Source organism: Macrotis lagotis, chromosome 8 (assembly GCF_037893015.1).
Source record: "Macrotis lagotis isolate mMagLag1 chromosome 8, bilby.v1.9.chrom.fasta, whole genome shotgun sequence".
NCBI lineage: Eukaryota > Metazoa > Chordata > Mammalia > Peramelemorphia > Peramelidae > Macrotis > Macrotis lagotis.
In genome coordinates this window covers 14,589,760-14,612,946 of record NC_133665.1, presented here as the reverse complement: position 1 = coordinate 14,612,946, position 23,187 = coordinate 14,589,760, and the positions used below count along the sequence as shown (strand labels likewise).

The following is a 23,187-nucleotide window of genomic DNA, read 5'->3' as shown; positions in this document are numbered from 1 at the left end:
GATGGCACTCTCCTTTGCAGACAGCCCAAAATTGTTCCCGATTGTTGCACTGATGGAATGAGCGAGTCCTTCAAGGTTGATCATTGCCCCCATGTTGCTGTTTTTATGGTTCTGCTCATCTCACTCAGCATCAGTTCATGCAAATCCCTCCAGCTTCCCTGAAATTCCGTCCCTTCTGGTTTCTAATAGAACAAGAGTGTTCCATGACATACATATACCACAGTTTGCTAAGCCATTTCCCCAATTGAAGGACATTTACATGATTTCCAATTGTTTGCCACCACAAACAGGGCTGCTATAAATATTTTTGTACAAGTGATGTTTTTACCCTTTTTCATCATCTCTTCAGTATAGGCCCAGTAGTGGTATTGCTGTATCAAAGGGTATGCTCATTTTTGTTGCCCTTTGGGCGTAGTTCCAAATTTCTCTCCAGAAAGTTTGGATGAGTTCACAGCTCCACCAACAGTATAATAGTGTCCCAGGTTTCCCACAACTCTTCCAACAATGATCGTTATCTTTTCTGGTCATATTGGCCAATCTGAGAGGTGTGAGGTGGTACCTCAGAGAAGCTTAAATTTGCATTTTTCTAATAATTTATGATTTAGAGCATTTTTTCATATGGCTATGGATTGCTTTGATCTCCTCATCTGTAAACTGCCTTTGCATATCCTTTGACCATTTGTCAATTGAGGAATAGTTTTTTGTTTTAAAAATATGACTCAGTTCTCTGTATATTTTAGAAATGAGTCCCTTGTCAGAATCATTAGTTGTAAAGATTGTTTCCCAATTTACTACATTTCTTTTGATTTTGGTTACAGTGGTTTTATCTGTGCAAAAGCTTTTTAATTTAATGTAATCAAAATCATCTAGTTGGTTTTTGGTGATCTCCATCTCTTCCTTAGTCATAAACTGCTCTCCTTTCCATAGATCTGACAGGTAAACTAGTCCTTGATCTTTTAATTTGCTTATAGTATTGTTTTTTTATGTCTAAGTCCTGTAACCATTTGGATCTTATCTTAGTAAAGGGTGTGAGGTGTTGGTCTAATCTAAGTTTCTTCCATACTAACTTCCAATTTTCCCAGCAGTTTTTATCATAGAGGGAGTTTTTATCCCACTAGCTGGACTCTTTGGGTTTATCAAACAGCAGATTATTATATCATCTCCTGCTTTTGCACCTAGTCTATTCCACTGGTCCACTACTCTTTTTCTTAGACAATACCAAATAGTTTTGATGACTGATGCATTATAATATAATTTTAGATCAGGTAGGGCTAAGCCCCCTTCTTTTGCACTTTTTTTCATTAAGCTCCTGGCAATTCTTGACTTTTTATTTCTTCATATGAATTTACTAACAATTTTTTCTAACTCCTTAAAGTAATTTTTTGGAATTTTGATTGGTAGGCCACTAAACAGGTAGTTTACTTTTGGTAGAATTATCATTTTTATTATATTAGCTCTACCTATCCATGAGCAGTTGATATTTGCCCAGTTATTTAAATCTGATTTAATTTGTGTGAGAAGTGTTTCATAATTATTTTCAAAAAGTTTCTGAGTCTGTCTTGGCAACTAGACTCCCAGGTATTTTATATTGTCTGAGGTTATTTTGAATGGGATTTCTCTTTCTAACTCTTCCTGCTGTAACTTGCTAGACATATATAGACAAGTTGAGGATTTATGAGGGTTTATTTTATAACCTGCAACTTTGCTAAAATTCAGGCTCATTTTCTTGATAAGGTTTTTTCTGGGCTCAAAAACAGTGTAGCAGGTATGGCTGTGCTCTAAAGACCAAAAATGCAGAAATTCTGTTGTTGGCTTGGCTCTGCCTGAGTTTGAAATGGACCAATTTCCCTTCTCTGAATGCTGAATTCTGTGGAAGTCACAGAAGTCATTGTTAATGACTATATTTTAATTGATGCATCAAGTAGTGTAGATGCATAAATAGATGTTAGAACAAGATAGAGGAGCTGGAAGTGAGGGTTGAATTCTTTGTTTTCTTCCCAGCCCCTCAGCCTTTTTCCTTGTCAGCCAGAGGAGAGGAATCAGGAAAATAAAAATATTTGGACAGGTAGAAGGATTTGGGGCTTTCCCTGGACAGCTCTCAAGAAGGAAAGGAAAGCACAGTGATTACATACTTAAGTCATTTTGTGAACTACGTATGTGCTGCTGTGTTGGGCTCAACTGCTCCTCTTGCCTGTCTCAGTTTGCCCATGCACATTTGGTAAAGCAATTTTTTTCAGAGCTCATTTTGCTTTTTTCATTGTCGTCCTTCTGCTCTGGATCTGATCATTTCTAATGTTTTTGGCAGGAGAAACAAGGAAACTGAATGTGACCAAATGTCCATATTCTCTACCGCTCATATAGCTTGTCCTCCTGAAAGAGGAAGTATTTGAGAGGCCAAAGTCTTGGAAACCCAGAGGGCTTGAATAATGCCTATGCACAGCCATTCTACCAGCCATCACATCTCCATAGCAATGCCTTTGGGGAAGAGCAGTTCAAACTCAGCATAAAACTTGTCTGTTCTAGTCCTAATAAGTTTAACGGGAAACACTGTGTTGTGTTTGGGTGAGTGTGTTTGAGTGTATGTATATGTGTTTTTGTATGAGTGAGTGTATGTATATTTGTTTGAGTGTATGAGTGTGTGTATAATTGCTTGAATATGTTGAGTGGGTGTTGGTGTGTAGTTTACCCCTAGGACTGTGCACAATGCCTTAAATATAGTAAATGTTTAGGTGAAAGTTTGTTGAATTCCCTGCACATGGTCCTTGCTTTAAAATACCTACATTTTCACATTAAATATATTTATGACACTGTAACAACATCTAGCTAGCTAGCTAATTCTCACTCTTATTTTTGTAGCCTGGAGTACTTGGATATTTTGAATTCAGTGGTTCTCCCCAGCCTCCTGGTTATTTGACATTCTTCACTTCAGCATTATATTCATTAAAGAAAGGTAAAAAGTTTAATTTAAGACACTTAAGACAATTTATATAAAAATTTACTCAGAGTGGTACCACTCTTTTTATGATGTGCTCTAATTATTTGCTTTTTAAAATTTGATGGATGATTATTACTTCAAATAATTAACTAAAATGTCTATCAAATAAATAGCTATTTTATATAATTACTCCTTAATAAACAAGAAACAGTTTAGTGGTAACAATCTGACTATTAATACTTCATTGAAAAAGTATCTATTTTTATACTTTGAGAAGAATATCTGCTGTTCTAGTTAAGTTCAGTCAAGTTTCTTTTAAAAATGGGAAAATATATAACCATCAAATAGTTATCTCTTTTGATGATTTTTGCTGAGATCTGTGGTCCAAGGCTTCAATCTTAAATCAAAATGTAATAGTGCTATATTAAATTAAAAGATTAAAGGTTAAATTTTTAGGTCTCATGTAAACAAGAGTCATCTCTAAATGGGGTAAAATTAATTAAAAGACATACATAGTACAGACTTATCAATATCCTTCTTAAATGTGTGTTCCAAATGTTCTATGACAGATACAGAAGAACTCTTTTTACTTTATTCTTGGAAATCAAGCCTTTTACAATGTAGCCCAAGGGATATTACAACATTGATTTCATATTGTGCTTGTGATCCATGAAAAATCCCAGACATGTTTCAGACAAAATTCTGCCTAATTAGACTTTCCCTCTACCTGTATTTGGATATTTAATTTTTTAACTTTTGGATATTTAATTTTTTTACTTTAACTGACAGATTTATAGTGATACTTATCAAATTTCATCCTGTCATTCAGCTCCTTGTTCCAGGTTGCAATGATCCTTTTGGATCTTTCCTATTTGAACCATTATGTTACTCTTCCTCCTGGTTTTGTGTCATCTGCAAACTGGATAAGCTTACAATCTATGCTTTTAATCAGGTGATTGATAAAAATTTTAAATGGCCCAAAGTCAAGGACAGAAGATTTCTAGGACACCCCACTGATGACTTTGTGCCTTGTCAGCATTTGAACCATTGCTACTTTTTGACATTTGAGCCCAAGTGATAATGCTACTCTTTGAGTTCAGCTATACAACTATTTCAGAATCCCTTTTAATTGTTGACATCTCACTCTTCTCCACAAGAATTGTGTAAGGATATTTTATCAAATACTTTGCAGAAATTTGCTAAACTTTATATATAGTAATCCCTTGATTATTAGTTTTGCGAGCTTGTTCCAAAAAGTATTAAGATTTGTCTGATGGGGTGGCTAGGTGGTGTAATGGATAAAGCACTGGCCTTGGAGTCAGGAGTACCTGGGTTCAAATCCAGTCTCAGACACTTAATAATTACCTAGCTGTGTGGCCTTGGGCAAGCCACTTAACCCCGTCTGCCTTGCAAAAAACCTTAAAAAAAAAAAAAGAAAAGGAAAGATTTGTCTGACATGACCAGATAAAAACCATGGCAGACTCATTATAAGTCTCCATTCCTTTTCTTCATGTTCACTAATGATCTTTAAAATCATGTATTCAAGACTTTTTCCCAAGAATAAAGATCAAGTTTACTAGTCTATATTTTGTATGTTTTCATTGCTATTTTTAAAAATGAGAACAACTTTTATCCTTTAGCTTTATCATATCTATCCTATTTTCTGTGGTTTTTCAAATATTATTAACAGTGGTTCATCAATCACATCTGTTTTTTTTTAATTTTTATTTATTAAGGCAATGGGCTAAGTGACTTGCCCAAGGTCACACAGTTAAGCAATTATTATGTATCTAAGGCTGGATTTGAACTCCAGTCTTCCTGACTCCAGGACTGGTGCTCCATCTATTGTGCCACCTAACTGTCCTCACTAATTCTTTTAATATCTGAAGGTGTGATTCATCTGGGCCAGAGGCTTTGAAGTCATCAAGAATGATTAGACTCTCTTAATTATTATAGTTAAAAACTTGCCCTTTTTTATTTGGGGCGTCAACTCCAACATTTGTTTCATTATTTCTTGACAGAAAAATTAGTAGCAAAATGAGGATTGAGTTTCTTTGCCTTCTTAACTAATAGTTTTAATTGTATCATTTATATCAGAAAGTGGTAATATGACTTCTTTGATCCTCCTTTTTCTTCTGTTATAGTGAATAGAAACTTTTTTTTTTATTGTTTTCAGTGTTCCTTGATAGCATCTAATCATTCTGAGCCCAAAAATTCCTGACACTATTTTATAGGACCAGGCCATAGTCTTGTATTTATCATCTTTTAATTACTTTTAATATCTTCCAAATATAGCTTTTAAAAATCCAATTTGGTTAAGAAAAGACTTTGTGGCTCCACATTTATCTCTTCAAACAACTTCTCACTGGAAGTTGCCTTTTTGTCTTCATTCTTTCACACTCTGATTCAGAAAAATCTCATTCCCTCCTCTACTGATTTTCTCTATAGAATTTAAGTCCTCCAACTCTTCTTTATCTTTATTTGAACCCTTTGAAATTGTTTCTAAGATGATGAGTCTTCCCAACTCCAAGCTTGGTTGCTCTAGCCACTGCACTATCTAGCTGCCCCTGATTAATCTTACCACACAGTTGGAGCATGTATCTATCTCCTGTTCAGAAATCTTCCATTGCTTATGAAATAGCATCCAAAATCCAGATCCTTGCATTCAAGACCTTCCTTAGTCTAGGTTATTTCATGTTCTAGGCAAAGTGACCAATCTCTATCCCTTGCTTTTGTCCTGTTCTTTCTTATCACCTTACCTTTTTCTCATGAAATCTCCCACATATATTTAATTTTTTAAATTAAAAAATTTTATTTTCAGTTCCAAATTCTCTGCCTCTCTTCACTCTCTCCTCCACCCATTGTGAGAGGACAAGAAATACATAAGAAATCATGCAAAATATTTTTAAAATAGCTATGTTGTGAAAGAAAAGTAAGAAAAAACATGCTTTAGGTATTTCCTTTTTTAGAGAGAAATGAAAAATTCCATCAAAGATGGTTTATTTACATTGTGTTGTGTTTCTGAATAGCTCAACGTACTATTGAATAAAAATCTAGATATAAAACCAAAAAATTTTTGAATTGAATAATTGTATAACTAACAAAGAATTAGGACATTATTATTACACAATTTAATGTTTATTCATGTCATTTCCTGTCCCATTGATTTCCCTATAGTGTTGAGCTACATTATTTGTGTAGTATACAGTAGAAAATCCAGGGGTATGGAGTCAAAGGATCCTGGCTATCAAAATTTAACAGTACCTATTATTGTGATCACACAGCCAGTATATGTTAGAGGTGGGACTCTGATCCAAGCCTACATGACTGCTTACCTCTCACTAAAACTAAACTGAAAAAAATTTGTTCTTTGATTCAGAGGGTATCTCATGTGAACCTTACTTATCATAGAGAGAAAACAGGAAGTGTTAATATTAATAGTTTCAGGCTAGCAAAGCAAAAGTAATTTGCATTATTTTCACTCATTTAACATAGATAAATAGAATCATGGAATTGGATGCTTTTTTTAGGTTGTTTGGAATGTTAGGTGCTTTTTCTGATGAATTTGTAACTGAATTTATATTTTAAAAATTTTTCAATAAATCAACTGTTTTAAAATATTGAAGCTTCATTATTTTCAGAACTGAATAATTTAGCTTACTCTTTTAGTTATAAAGACCTTATTGCTTTAAAGTCTTACAACCTACTTAACTTAGTGAATGTTAAGAATATAAAAATGCACAATGATGTTTGTTGATATCATTCTTCATTTAAGAATGTCCTGTGCTAAGCCAAGAACAATTCACATGGGACTTTAAAAATTTCAATTTCCTTCTCCAGTAAGAATTTTTTAAAAGCTATTCTAGTGGGTGGCTAGGTGTCACAGTGGATAGAGCACTGGCCCTGGAGTCAGGAGTACCTGGGTTCAAATCCGGTCTCAGACACTTAATAATTACCTAGCTGTGTGGCCTTGGGCAAGCCACTTAACCCCATTTGCCTTGCAAAACCTAAAAAAAAAGCTATTCTAACTCATATTTTGGAACCTGATAATGTGTATTAATTTATTAATCTGTGGGGAAACAAAATGGCTTTGCAAAGATAATAACATAGTTAAGCAACCTGAATTTGGCCAAATTTAGATGAGCTATAAGAGTTAATAGAATTAAATTATTGTGTCCTCTTTGGGCATTTTCTTGGCAAAGATACTGAAGTGGTTTGCCATTTCCATCTCTAGCTCATTTTACAGATGAGGAAATTGAGGGGGAAAAAGTTATGTAACTTGCCTACGGTGACATAGCTCACATCTGAGGACAGATTTAAACTCAGGGTCAGGAAGATTTGATACTTACTAGTTGTATGATCCTGGGTGAATCCCTTAGTTTCTGTTTGTTTCTTGTATGGTATTGCTGTTACTATATGTACAGTGTTGTCCTGGTTCTGCTCACTTCACTCTATATCAGTTCATGAAAATCTTTCCAGGCTTTTCTGCTTGCTCAGTCATTTCTTATAGCATAATAGTATATATACCATTGCAGTTTTGTACAACCTGTAGTCATTCCCCAATTTATGGCCTTCCCCTCAATTTCCAATTCTTTGCCACCACAAGGGAAAAAACTGCTCTAAATATTTTCATATATAGGTCCTTTTCCTTTTTTTTTTTTAAGAGGTATTGCTGGTTAGAGAATATGCACAGATTTATAACCCTTTTAGCATATTTCCAAATTGCTCTCCAAGTATTTAGATCAGTTCACAATTCTACCACCAGTGCATTAATGTCCCAATTTTCTCACATCTCTTATAATAATTATCATTTTCCTTTTCTCTTATACTAACCAATTTGATGGGTGTGACATGTTTACCTCAAGAGTTGTTTTAAATTGCAGTTTCTCAGGCTAATCAATGATGATTAGAGCAGCCCACAGTGAGATTTTATGCAGGCCCCCTGTGGGTTTTATCATAGAGCTCTCACTGAAATGTCAAATCAAAATATATTGTCAGTTGTTTGAATAAAAACTTCTAAAAATAAGATTGGACAGCCCTGACTTAGAGCATTTTTTTCACGACTATAGATAGCTTTGATTTCTTCTTGTGAAAACTGCCTGTTCATATCCTTTAACCATTCATCAATTGGGGAATGACTTGTATTCTTTTTTTTTTTTTGAATGACTTGTATTTTTATAAATTTGACTCAGGTAGTTATATATTTGGGAAATGAGTTTCATGAGTATCAAAATATTTGCTATTAAAAAATTTTCTTAGTCTTCTTCCATTTTGTCTTTATTTCAAAATTTATTTCATATTCTGTTTTTATTCTCCATACACAGGACAGATTTCTTACACCAAGAGCTTGGTATTTCTTAATATTCATTGTTTTATCCTAATTCTAAGCTTTTTGTGCATTAAAAGATTCTATTGCTAAAAGATTGAACTTTTTTGACAGTGGAATGGCATATTTCAGGAACTGACATCCAATATAGTAATAATTATCTATATATTTGGACATCATTTAACACTTAAAAATATGATGTACAGCATAATTAACAGTGTTATAGTATATATATATATATATATATATATATACACACACACACATACACATATATTTCTTTTGGTCTTATCTCAAAATGACAAGTTAAAAATGGGACTAAGAAAATAAACAATTTCATGCCTCCTTTTTCCTTTCTAAGTGTGTCTGCCTATCTTTCAGAGTGAGAATTTGTATTATGAATTACCTTTACTTTGGAACCAAAATTCATATATTATAATTCTTGCAAATATAAGACATTTGAAAGCACATATAAAGAGAATAACTGAGAAAAACATAATTAAAATGCTTTGAAAAGTACAGAGCAAATTCAGCCAAAAAGCAATGCTTTTCTGAGAAGAGAATGACAGTAACTTAGAGATGAAATATATATGTGCATATTTTTTATGTCATTTCCTTAATAGAATACAGGAGTTGGTTTTTTGTAGCAAAATTTAATTACAATATGGATTCTTTTTCATTTTTATTCCAGTGAGTTTGGAAGGCCAAAAGAAAAAGGCAGGAGGAAAGAGTAGGAACATTATCCAGGTTTAGTTATTAAATAGTTACTTGTCTTCATTTTTTGTCCTCAGATTTAAATTTTGAAATTGGCCCTAGAGTTCTTAATTACACATTTAACTATATACTCGTGCGTGCATATATATGTATGTATGTATATATATATATATATATATGCACATCTCAATTAAACAGATTTAAATATGTAAAACAGATTTATATTTAAATGTAAGAATTTGCATACATAGATAAATCATTTAAAATGTGAACAATTGCTACACTGACATTTCTATTAAACCATATTTTTCCCTCTGTAGTTTACTTTTTAAACATTATAAAAGTATACATAAGAAGACAGCCTGTTAAATTCAGTACTACTTCTGTTATGTATGCGTATATATACATATTTAGAATATATTTATATATGTATGTGTATTTCTGTTATATAATATTTTTGCTTCTTTGGCTTGTTTACTTTTAAAATATTTTAAAATTTTATTATAAGAAGGCAAAACATAACTTGTTTTCTAAATATTTGTGAAATTACATTTGGTTTTTATTTTCTTGCTGTAATTTTTTTTCCTAGCTAAAGCAACTGCAGTAATATAATACATTCATTTACTTTTAATTGTTTAGGATTTGGATAAGAGCACTGAATGTTCATTATTGTGATTATGCCATAAGAGTAATACCCGGAATAAAATCCAGTGGCGCATTTTGTTGTCAAAATTTAATTGCCAGAGGCGGCCACTTATATGGATGTGTTTTTGGTTATAAATTTCCTCTTTAGCTTGGAGGGAAAAAAAACCTCTCCTGCCATTCAAGGACTTGAGGGCTTCTTTTGAGCTCAAACCAATTTTATTAAAAGAAGCTCTATTTTTAAAGGATTCATTTATCCAGATGTCACTATTCTTTTTTGGCCATTTTATTTCTTATATTAATTTTTTTAAAAAAATAATACCTTCTGTTTCAGATTACCTAGGAACTTTACGCTTTGGTGTAATCACAAATAAACATCTTGCTAAACTGGTGTCTTTGGTACATTCTGGAAGTGTGTATTTACATAGGCATTTCAACACATCACTTGTAAGTATTCAGTATTCATTATCTGACATATTGAAGTGCTTTGAATTTTTATCGAACTTCATGGGATTTTTGTGAAGCCTTGTTTTTCATTTGGAGCATAAAATTGTAAAAAAAAAAGTCTCTGGATCACTTTGTGCTTTGTGTTTAAATTCGCAGGAGTTATTTACTCTTTATGTGGAGTAAACTTTGTGCTATATATCAGGAACAATAAAATAACAAGTTTTCCCCCAGGGTGATCTGACTTTTAAGCCCTTTCTGTTCACCCTGTAGAGTTTATGGCTACTTAATCTCTAGAGAACTTTAGAGAATCTTTAAATTTCCCTTTCAACTTAATTTTTCTCAGTTTTTACTGTATTTTGGAGAGATCTCTTCAGGGCAGAGTTATTCCAGAGCTTTGACAAAATCTTTCACAGCTATTATTTTAATTTGCTACATTACTTAATCTTCTTGCCCTGTAGATTGTATGGTTTTCTTGGTTTTGATTTTATTTTTCTTAGAACTGTATAATTTTGGGGGGACTAGGTGGCGCAGTGGATAGAGTACTGGCCCTGGAGTCAGGAGTACCTGAGTTCAAATCCAGCCTCAGACACTTAATAATTACCTAGCTGGGGGGCTTGGGCAAGCCATTTAACCCCATTGCCTTGCAAAAAAAACTAAAAAAAACCCCAAACTGTATAATTTTGTTAGCTCTCTTGACATTTTCATTCTTGGGCATAAAGATATTTTTCTATATTTGTCTCCCTCTGTCTTTCACCAGTTGTCTGCTTCTCTCTCTCTCTCTCTCTCTCTCTCTCTCTCTCTCTCCCCATATATATATATTCATTTTTGTTTCCATCACTGTTAGTATTTTTGTATAACAGTATAGATTAGATTGTTTTCTACTGAAGGCTTCTGGGATAAAAATTCATTATGAGAAAGTAATGTAGGAGGGGCGGCTAGGTGGTGGATAAAGCACTGGCCCTGGAGTCAGGAGTACCTAGGTTCAAATCCGGTCTCAGACACTTAATAATTACCTAGCAGTGTGGCCTTGGGCAAGCCACTTAACCCCATTTGTCTTGCGAAAAAAAAAAAACAACCTAATAAAAAAAAAAAGTAATGATACTGACAGAATTGAGAATAACACTAAAAGACTTGACCTGAAAGAGTAGCTTTTTTCCCTCAAGTCTATTTTAATTTACAATTGATTAAAATGAATCCTTTGTTATTCTGAAAAAGAATTCCAGAACACACTCATTACATATTCATTTCCTATAATGAATATTCTTACTTGAGCTTCTGGTTCTTTTTAAGAGTTTTTGATGATTTAGGGTAAGCATATCAACTAGCCTCATGATTGTTCTGAGCAGCAAGAACCCACCATTTCCATCTTTACTGCAGTTGAACCCTGCTATTTGTATTATCTCCATTTAGAATATGAGCTGCTGTGAGCAATGATTTCTGACTTATCTGTATCCCCTTGTGCTTGACACAAAGTTAGATTCAATAAATGCTTTTTCTTTCATTCATCTCTATTTGCAAATGCTTTGATATTATTTGGTATAGTTTTAAGATTGTTTTATCTAAAGTTTTATTGTTATAGAATAATACATTAGAAAAAAATAGTATAATTGGTTTTATTTTCTTAGCTGTATATTAGCATAGCTATAAATAAGGTTCATTGCACTTGACAGCTTCATGAAAATTGCATTTAGGTATGGTGTTGGAATATTTATTTAAATATCACTGATAAAAAATATTTTAACTAAGAATCAAGAGTGAGATAACGTGAATTAATATATCTTAGTACTATCAAAATTACAATTTTAACTTTTGAGATAAAATTTAGTCTTATATATATGTATGTATATATTTCGTAATAGCTGATAATGATATTGGTTTGGTTTTATTTCATGTGTCCCTTTATACAAAGGTCTTTCCCAGAGAGGTAATGAACTACACAGCTGAAAATATTTATAAATGGGCTTTAGAAAACAGAGAAATGCTTGTTCAATGGCTGCGACCTCATGGAGGGAAAAGTCTTCTCCTGAATAATGAACTCAAGAAAGGACCAGCACTTTTTTTATTTATACCTTTTAATCCCTTAGCAGAAAGTCATCCTCTATTAGATGAGGTAAGACTCATAATATGAAAGTATAAATGAGAAATATTTATTGTATAGTAAAACATCATTATTTATACTTTGTCAATTCATAATTTATAATAATTCAGTGAATCAGTTGAATCAGTATCAGTGATAGTGACCATAGTTTTTCTTTCTGTAGTTAAAAGGCCAGAGATAAACCTGAACCTGAGGCCATAATACTTCATGTAGCTCATACACAGAACTATTTGGTAGTGAATGAAGGTGAAGGAAAACAAAACCATCCTTGATTTCCCTCCAGAGAAGGACTTAAGCTATATAAAGTGATTGAGATTATTTTTGTTTTTTATTAATAATCATCAGCATCATAATTGCTGTTATGTCTAGGTGGAAGGACTTGCTCAAAATAAGAGTGTGATATATACAAGAGAGGCCAACAGAGCAAAGCAGGAGTAGACTTCTTTCATTTCCTCTTGTACATCTAGAATGAGAAATACAACCCTAGCACCAACAATAACATTTTCCTGGCTTTTCTATTTTCAAGTCAGACTATCAAGCAGATTATCAAGTGGTTGACTACCATCAGCAGGATTGAGTTTCTACTTTCCCATTTGCTTGACTTCACCCACTTTTTTTCCTTTTTTCTTAGACATAGTTCATTTGCCGTCAGTTACAGGAAGCAATAACAAGTAGAAAGTCTGGGGATAGTTACTAAATTGGATTTGCTGTCCATTTTATTTTCCTTTAACTCAAGGATGGTTAATTAGCTAAAAATGAATTCAGAGAGTCGGTATATTTTAAGTTAACTACACTATCTCTGACCCTTCAGAGTGAACCTAACTTTTCCCTCCAAGAAAAGCAAAATGTAATACTTCTTGTCCAGCTAAGATCATCATTTTGATGCTAGAATTTTCTCATTTAGCTCATTTGTAGGAATTGTTTCATTGTATTGAAAAGGAGAGAAATGAAAGAGGAATAAATGGAAAATTTTCTTATTCTTGTTACTGTGATTGGAAGATCTATGACTAATAAAATTTAATTTCATTTAAATATTTTGGTCATTCAAGCTTTTATCTGTTCGGCTATTTATTTATACCAACCTTCTATATTAACTGAAGTTTTATTCATTTTGATCAGCAGTAACATTTTAGAGCACTGTGCAGAAAAAAAGTTATATAAGGAAGTAGTTGAAATTATAGTTGTAAAAATTTGTGTAAATGTTAGCTTTCAACATTTAATACTTTTAATGTTTTAAGTTTTTGCTCAAATTAGATGTGGGTTATTTACTGTGACAGAGGGGTAGGGTATAGAAGGTGTTTCCCCATTAAAATAGTTATGGATGCACTTAGTGACACAGTGGAGAATGTATTGACTAATATTTTTCCTCAGACAAACTCCTTATTTTTGTATCTGCTTTACATTATCATTACTTTTACTAACAAATTTTTATTTAGAGTCCACAACATTCCTGTGAATTTAATTAACTCCATGTTGCAGTTAGAAAAATAGGTTTAGAAAAGTTGTGATTTACCCAAGGTAATGTAGTATATTGAGACTAGAATCCAGATTTTGTTACTCCTACTTTAAAGTGTATTCCACTCACTCTGTTGTTCTATTCTCAAATGTCAATCATATGATTGATAAAAGCTATAAAGCTGACATCTAAAGGGAGCTGATTCTTAAATTTGTTAGCCTTTATGGATGAGACTTTTTTCTCTCAGTTTTAAAGGAGCCAAAAATTTCATCTTCATATTTTTAGTACCCTGAGCAAAAAAAATATAGGCTTTAGGCTGATCCAATGTAGTAACTAGCATTTTTTTTCAAAATGGTTAATAATTTCTTTAAAATTTTTTGATATATTTTGTTTTTATATTACCTTCACTTCCAAATATATGCTTTCTTTCTCTCCTACCTAGTTAATCCTGCTTTATTACAAAAAAAATGAAAAAGGGAAAGGGGGAAGATTTTGGCAAAATTAACAGACACATCAATAACCTCTGTTATTATTATTATTGACTGTATGTGCAATATTCTTCATAGTCCCTTTCCCCTCCTCCTGCCCCCCCTTATAAAAAAGGGAGGGTGGGGCATTTATTTTTTCAGTTCTTCTCCAGGGTTGAACTTGGTCATTATAAATAGATAAAATTTAGCTTCCTTTGTTGGTCTTTTCCATTTACATTGTTGTAAGAATTATGTATATTATTTTCTTGGTTTTCTTTTATTCCAATCATTTCATAAAGCCTTTAAGTGTTGTGATAATTCTTTGGGTCAGACCTACAGATTTCACTGATTAAAGCAAATTGAAAACAATAATTACAGTGCTAATATTTTAAAAGTTTCTAAACCTTCCTTATTCCTATGTAAAAGTTTTTAAAATACTGCTTGTAAACTAAAAGGGTAAAAAAAGAGAATCTTCTTTGTTTATTATCATTTTATTACATTTTTTAAAAGAATAAATTCCATGTGATTAAAATTTTAGTATCTTAATTATCTCTGGCAAGATTTAGTCCATGTTTCAATTCTATCTTTTGCTGCACACTGATAACCCAGTATTTCTCTTTTCTTTTATAACTAAAAAAACCCAAAATTTATTGTGATTTATATCTTATCTACAGTAATAATGCATTCAGGTTGAGGCAACTCATCCAGCCTCAGTAATTTATTAGTTAATATTTCCCATGTACACATTCAATATATAAATATGAGATTGTAAAATATCCTATATAGCTTGAAGCTTTGCAATGCCATGTGAAGAGCCTGCTCAGGAAATTTGCAACTAATTTCCCCTGTGCTCCCGAACAAACCACTTAATTCTCTTGGGCATTAATTTTCACGCCTGTGAATTTAGAAGGTTGGAGTAGATTGGAAAAAAAATCTGTTATTCTGAAATAGTAACATGACATGGGTCCTTAAAAATAGCTTCCTGGAATTTAGATGTTGTCATATTAGTAAATATTTTCACATTAATGATAAAAGCATATACACTTTCAAGAATTTATATTCAAGACAATAATTTTTACCAAAACTTTTTCAAGGAATTTAAATATAAAACATTTACTTACACTAAAATTAGAAAGGACTTTATTTTAAGTCAGTAGTATACATCTCACTGATCCTGTTTCCCCCCCCATGACTTTTTCTTTAGATTACCGAAGTGGCCTTGGAATACAACAACTGTAATAAAAGTCAGGTAGTTGAACAACTACTTCAACACCTGAGACACGTGGATTCATCAACATTGGATTCTCTGGTATCCAATCCCCCAATCCAACTGGCAGAATCATCTTCAATAACTAAGTCCCCATGCTGCAATACTGTGGTGCTTCCTCAGTGGCATTCCATCTCAAGAACCCACAATGTCTGTGAGCTTTGTGTCAACCAATCAGTTGGGATTAAGCCAAGTAAAGTCAATGTGCCACAGTGCAGTTTTTTTGAGATAGCAGCAGCTTTGGACTCATTCTACCTCAAGGAGCACATCTTCTATCAAGTTACATCAGATAGCATAGAATGCAGCAATTTTCTAAGTTTCTATAGTCCTTTTAGCTACTATACTGCATGTTGCAGGACCATGAATAGGGGCTTGACTAATTCTAAAGAGGATATCTTTCGGTCCCCTACCATCGCATTTTCTTCCCATGAGAAGAAATGCAAGGTTGATAACCCAAGTTCTGTTCCTCACATTGAGGAGAGCATCCCTCTCTTTCCTGATGTTGATAGTAATAGCACAAGTATCACAGGCCTGAGTTGCAGGACCAACAAGACCTTGAACCTTTATCTATTGGATTCAAATTTATTCTGGTTGTATGCAGAAAGGCTGGGTGCATCAAGTTCGACTCAGGTTAAAGAGTTTGCTGCTATTGTTGATGTAAAAGAAGAATCTCATTATATCTTGGACCCCAAACAAGCTCTTGTAAAGCCCACTCTAGGTACTGTAGGTAGTTTTACTTCTGCAAATATTATTTATAATGTTAACTCCTGAATAGAGGTGACCTTTTAATGTTGTTTGGTAATGTACTGCCACTTAACTCTATTGTGTTAATATTGGTTAAAAGGATTCTGTAAATCTTAATAGAGTTTTTCACTTTTTCTGTTTTCCTGTAATGTATTATTTTCTTAATGCCTAAATTAGTTTAATATCAGGATCATAGGATTTAATAGAGCTTGAAAGGGATATTACAGATTTTATAGTCCAGACCTTTCTTTAATGAGGAAACAAAACCAGAAACCTTAAGTAACATGTCCGTAGTCACCCAGTTAATAAGTGGAGAGCCAGAACTCTGAGATCTAGTCCTAATATCCATTATTCTAAACTGCTTTCCAGTCTCCAAATTCTGGACCTATTTGTTACTTAGTCCCATATTTTCATTAAAAATCAAACTAACACATTGTGAAGGAAGGTTTTGTGAAAATATTTGTAAGATGATTTCTAGTAGGAAGAGAATACACTCATGAATTAAGAGGTAGCCAGGTAATTTGACTGTCAAAATAAACAGCTCCATCAACTTCATTCCTCAAAAGAATAATATAATTCTTTTTTTCAGGTTATCTTTTATCTCCCTTTGCCCCAAAAGTTTAATTTGTAATAGTTCATACCATTATATTTGGTTTGACCAGCTTCTATGTTTATATCGTTGTACTTGGAATATGTTCTTACCATTAAGTATGTTATTTTTAAGAATAAGGTAATCTCATGACAAGTAGATAAGCAAATGAGTCATTCTTTTCAAAAAGCTTCAAAAAGAAGAAATATTTATTTATTTTAGGATTTTGCAAGGCAAATGGAGTTAAGTGGCTTGCCCAAGGCCACACAGCTAGGTAATTAGTAAGTGTCTGAGGTAAGATTTGAACTCAGGTACTCCTGAGTATAGTGCCAGTGCTCTATCCACTGCGCCACCTAGCTGCCCCAAGAAGAAATATTTAAATTTAGCCAGTCTCTAGTGAATTTATCAGCCCTCTGTGTAGGAGAACACTGTTACTAGTGTTCAAACCTTTAAATTCCAAAACTATGTTAATTCAGCTTCACTGGAAACAGCAGAATGCTTTTCCTCAATAGGGAAAAATTTGTGGGGAAAAAGCTATTTAAATGTAGTTTTTCAAATGTTAGAGTCTGCGAAAGACCTTGAAAAGTAAAATTAAGCCCTCTTTTCGCTGTTTTTTTAGTAAATTTCTTTAAGCATGTTCTTGAACAAATTGAATATATTGAATTTTTAAAAGCAAAATATAGTTTACATGCACTTAGGAATCTACATAAACCCTATAATCAAGTACCTTGTAAAAGGCATAAAAATCTTTTAACAGTGAAAATAAGCAATAATTTTTATCTAAAATATTTTAGCTTATTAGGTTTTATTAGAGTAAGGAATACCTATATAATTTTGTCTTATTTTTCAAGGCAATGGGATTAAGTGTCTGAGGTCACATTTGAACACAGGTCCTCCTGATTCCAGGGTCAGTTCTCTATCCACCATGCTACATAGTAGCTGCCCCTCACCTATATAGTTTTTTTTTAGGTTTTTTTTTTTGCAAGGCAAATGTTAAGTGAGTTAAGTGACTTTCCCAAGGCCACATAGGCTAGATAATTATTAAGTGTCTGAGGCTGCATTTGAACTCAGGTCCTCCTGACTCCAGGGCCAGTGCTCTATCCACTGTGCCACCTAGCCGCCCTATAGTTTTAAGAATAAGAAAGTTTTTTAAATTTTCCCCATAAAATGATGTTTGGCAAAACTCATTTATTCAGTGAGATCATAATGTGCTAATTTTAAAACAAGTTCTTGGGCAGAGTCCTTAGCCCATTTGCTTCTTATTTTCTTGCATCTTTCCTAAATGTACCAGCTAATTGCTGACTCAGCATTGTTGACAAAATCAGTAGTAAATTATGGGAGATCACCTGTAGGGCACAACATTATTCTATGCTCAGAGAAGTTATTTGAGACTTGGAGAATTTGTATTATATTCAGGTTAAAGTGAGCCTGTTTTTTTTTTTTTAAGTATAGTCCTTCAGATTCTGGTAAAGCTAATCTATGGAGTATTCATGCTTTGATCTTCATCTTCCTCTTCCTTTAGCTTACTTTTGGATATTTTCGTTGGAATATCCAGTGAGAATGAAGGATATTGAGAAAAAAGATAATGTGTTAATAAGGTGGTTACCTAAGTTAGCTAAACTTAGGCATTTGAATATTTGTGGTTTTCATTTACCCATTTTATCTTTTAGTCTTTGTTATGAAGCATAATTATAAGTTTAATTTATGTTTCGCTAAGCCAAAGACTAGGGAGGAAGAAAAAAATCCCAGTTCCTTAAAAAAAAAAAATTAACCTTCAAAAGTCATGCCTAGAATGTTTGATTTTTTTTCATTGTCATTGCAATTGCACTTGAAAATCATTGTATTTGACACCTCTTAGAAATTGTGCAATTTTTTGGAGATTCTTTTATGTAACAATACTCTTGTGTTTGTGAAATGGTCCCATTAAGGAAATGGTAGAACCCAAATTCTTGAAATTTATAGTTTATAACATTATGGAAAATGGTCTTATGTCAGTAGCCATAAGTCAGTAAACTTGGTACCATCATTTCAAAATTATTATCACCTTTATGAATCTTCAGGATGGGGCAGTTTTAAAATCTGAGTTTAGAAATATATTTCAAAAATAAATTTTCTAAAATGTTAACATTAAAATAGATAAACTGTGAAAAGGAATAATCTTATTGTTTCTTTTTAGAGTCTTTTATTCAGAACTTCAGCGTTCTTTATAGTCCATTGAAAAGACACCTTATTGGAAGTGATACTGTCCATTTTCCTTCTCAGCACCTAATCTCTGAAGTAACAACTGATACCTTTTGGGAGATAGTTCTTAGAAAACAGGTACTTTGCATGAAAAGGCAAATCAAAGCTCCTTTCCCTTTACAAAGAAGTTTCCTCAAAATATAAACCTTTGTGTGAATGAGTAATGTTTAGTTTTTGAACATTTAAAAAAAATTGTTTTCTATTGCATCTCATTTGTAAACCCAGTGATTTTTTTTCAAGTGCAGCATAATTTGTTATTCTCCCTTAATATCAGAACAAATAGAAATTACCTCATTTTCCTCAAAAGTTGAGATGTCTGATTTTAGATGACTTAATGAAGGAGATATGGTTTGCATGTCCTCCTCTGAATTTAGTAAATCTTGTTTTCCCTTTCTCTTAGGATGTTCTGTTGCTGTATTATGCTCGTTGGTGTGGGTTCTGTGCATCTCTCAATCATATTTTCATCCAGCTTTCTCGTCTCCTGCCACCAGATAAATTCACTGTGGCCAGGTAAAATAAAATGTATTTTCTACTCTGTGCTTTGCTAGAATAGCTTCTCAAGTTTTTGTTTTTGGGTTTTTTTTTTTGGCAATTTTCATATATTATAGATTCTGTTCAATTTTCACTAATTTAACTATGGTTTTATAGCAAAATATGCTTGGTTTGTAATATTGTACATTTATTTGACATTTAACAATATTGTTTAATGAATTTAGGGAAAAAATTCCAATTTGGACAGATCAGTTCTTAATTAGCCACCCTGCCATATTGTAAGCATCATGAGGGCAGGAACCACATCCTTACATTTTCCCCAGCATCTACCACAGTGTCTCATAATGGTTATTATTGAATTATTATGAATGAAGTAATAAAAATTAAAGGGATTGAAAAGAAACTTTGCTAACATAGACAATGCCCTAGTTTGGCTTAAAAAAATAGATAGCTTGAACATTGTAGTCTGTTAAATTCAGAATACGTCATTTAATTTATATTTCTTCTTACCCCTTTTTTAGAATATATACTTTTTTTTTTTTTTTTTTCCTTTAGATTTTTGCAAGGCAATAGGGTTAAGTGGCTTGCCCAAGGCTATACAGCTAGGTAATAATTATTAAGTGTCTGAGGCTGGATTTGAACTCAAGTACTCCTGACTCCAGGGCCAGTACTCTATCCACTGTGCTATCTAACTGCCCAGAATATATACTTTTAAGGGGTGGCTAGGTTGCATAGTGGATAGAGCACCGGCCCTGTAGTCAGGAGTACCTGAGTTCAAATCCAGCCTCAAACACATAATATAATTACCTAGCTGTGTGGCCTTGGGCAAGCCACTTAACCCCATTTGCCTTGCAAAAACCTTTAAAAAAAAAAAGGAATATATATACTTTTAAACAAAAATATGAGACCAATTTCTATTTAATATACTTTGTCAAACTTATGGAGATACCTACTCAAAAATTTCACTCCATGTATGGACTGTGGAAGCTAATGACCTAAAGAAGCTTGTCTTTTTAAAAGGAAGGAGCTTTTTGGCTCTTGATATGCTGTCCATAAGCATTTACTTCCTTTGTTCAACAAATATCTGTGAACTATCTGCTACATGCATAGTTCTTGTCATGAATACAAATAGATTTACTTCAAGGATCTGCACTTTTGCTGATGGGTATGGGTATTCATTCTACCTGAGCAGACTGCAGCTCATCATCAGATCTTCTAAATGATCGCTGAATTTTTGTGGCTGAAAATGACATTATTCTACAGCTGACCTGATGAGTCATTTCTCCAAATTTATTTAATCTTGTTTTAAATGAAGGCTGTGTTAGCCATCACCAGGCCCATATACAAAAAAAAAAAAAAACAACCTGGCAGGTTGTGGAATAATATCTGCAGATGCAGTTCTATTTAATTATTTTAAACATTCTAAATGCTTATTAATAACAGTAGCTAGCATTCATTTGGCAACTAGATGGCACCATGGATGGTATGTAAATGTTGGGAAGACTCATCACCTGTACTCAAATCTGGCCTTGGGCACTTACTAGCTGTGTGACCTTGGAGCAAGTCACTTAACACTTTTTTGCCTTAGCTTCCTCATCTGTAAAATTGAGAAGGAAATGGCAAAAAAAAACAACAAAAAAAACCACACCAGATGGGGCCACAGAAGCAGATTCCACTGAAAAATGACTGAACAAAAACATTCACATAGTAGTGTTGTAAGTTTTGTAAAGCTCTTTATCTATGTTTGTTTTCTATTTAACCTTTATTTTCAAGTTAATTTCTGTATAAAAGAATGACTCTGGAGACAATTGATAAATGCCAACCTATTTAGATTTATCAAGTACATTGTGATTTTGCTTTCAAGAGTTCCTTACATTGACAAATTTTGATGTAATCATACATCATTCTAGAATAACTTAATGGAGCAAAATATTGAGCCAAATCCTACCAAGTGAGTCAGCTTATTTTTTAGGTATAAGAAAGGCATTGATTTATTATTTTATTATTAATTATTATATTAATTTATACTTATGTGGCACTAGGATCCTTGCTAAATTGTTTTTTTATAGACATACAATAGTACCAAATGATCCAAAAATATTATTGCCTAACTTTATATCTAGTTGTGTTCTCACTCAGAAGGATCTGGCACAGCCTTTTTTACTTTTCCATATTCTTAAGGTTTGTTAGCTTTTTTTGTTAACTTTTTTCTGTTCTTTTATTATTTTTCTATTGTTTCCCCTTCTCTTAATACCTAACAGGATTGATATAGCTCAGAATGACCTTCCCTGGGAATTTATGGTCGACCATCTCCCTACCATTTTGTTTTTTCCATGCAACAGGTAATTTTGGGGTTGTTTTTTTTTTTATAACTCAGGAGTGATTTGTTTGGTGTAATCTAAAAATTGAGTGTTAAGATACTTTTGAAGAAGATATAGTAAGCAGTAAATATTTTTGTGACTTGATTGGGCTATAATCTCATCTATTGCGTTGATTTATGTATTTAAAAGAACTCATTTTTTCATACTTTCCTAGCAATGTTAGAAAGTTAAAATGCAAAAATTATAAATTTATATACACAATTTCTACTTTTTTGAATCAGAAATTTATCATTATTTTAATAGTTCATTTTCTTCAAATGTACCTAAGCTTTCCAGTGTGTTTCCATATTGAAGTGTTAATCATAGTTTTGTGACAATGATCTACTATCCCATATGTCCTAAGAGCAACAGCTTGATTCCATTGTGGAGCTCCAAGGAAGAATAGGAAAAGAATTTCTGAAGGAAAAGCAATAAATCCTTCTTAAAATAGAATTAGAAATGTTAGCATAGTATGGCTCATGTAAAGAATAGTTGAGCTAGCAGTCTTACACTTCACTATTCTTAATGCTGTTTTTATAAATTATAAATGTTTTAGGGTAAATTAGTAGTCTTTGTATGTGGAATCAAATTACAGGGCAGTATTTTGTAGAATAAAGACTTTTTTTGGATCAGATGTGTTGGTAGAAACTCACATATGTGAACCATTATGTTATAATTTCCTGTCCTCTTAATGTGGGAGTGGAAGTGGTTATCTCAACTTTTCATTCTAATATTTTCAAACATAGCAAGTCATCATATTTTTGTAGAATCATTTCCTTGCTTTCTTCTATTATTTTTTTCTTTCCTGGAGAGTTAAGCTCATCAGGATAAATTCTGCATAAAGTATTTTAGGGGAACTTTTGAAAAATATTTGAAAAGAACATTATGATCTATTCAAATTAAAAAGGTTTTACCTGGAAAATCAGTAATTTGAGTTGAAGAGATTTCATAGTGCTTTGGCACATACCAGAAATTACACAAACATTTATTTGAATGAATATGTAGAAAGACTAGGAAAAGAATTGTTTTGAACCTTCTAAATCTGGACTAAATGGCCTTTAACAAAAGATTCTTTAATAAAATGTTTATGTAATATCAATCTCTAGTCACATAAATGGTTACCTAAATGTGCAGTGGATAGAACACCAGTCCTGGAGTCAGGAGGACATAAGTTCAAATTTGGCCTCAGATACTTGACACTTAATAGCTTGGGCAAGTCAATTAACCTCATTTGCCTCATCCAGAACCATCTCATCATCTTGATTCATATCTGGATGTCATGGTCTTCTTTAAGACTAATATCATTATCATCATCATCATCATCATATAAATACCACTTCAGTAGATCTTTTTTTCTGTATAAACTGAAAGTAGGAAGGCTATCAAGTTTTTTCAAACCTAAAAGTTTA

At 32.7% G+C, this 23,187-nt stretch overlaps 1 protein-coding gene across 1 annotated transcript in view; it reads left to right on the top strand.

Annotated features, from left to right (window-relative positions):
• The window catches only part of TXNDC11 (thioredoxin domain containing 11), a 58,654-nt gene that overhangs the window by 29,061 nt on the left and 6,406 nt on the right, over positions 1–23,187 (top strand). Inside the window, exons 5-11 of the mRNA XM_074196416.1 lie at positions 2,857–2,950; positions 9,952–10,064; positions 11,974–12,174; positions 15,290–16,070; positions 18,862–19,004; positions 19,327–19,436; positions 21,680–21,760. Coding sequence (XP_074052517.1) covers positions 2,857–2,950; positions 9,952–10,064; positions 11,974–12,174; positions 15,290–16,070; positions 18,862–19,004; positions 19,327–19,436; positions 21,680–21,760 — 1,523 coding nt within the window. The remainder of the gene's footprint in view (positions 1–2,856; positions 2,951–9,951; positions 10,065–11,973; positions 12,175–15,289; positions 16,071–18,861; positions 19,005–19,326; positions 19,437–21,679; positions 21,761–23,187) is intronic.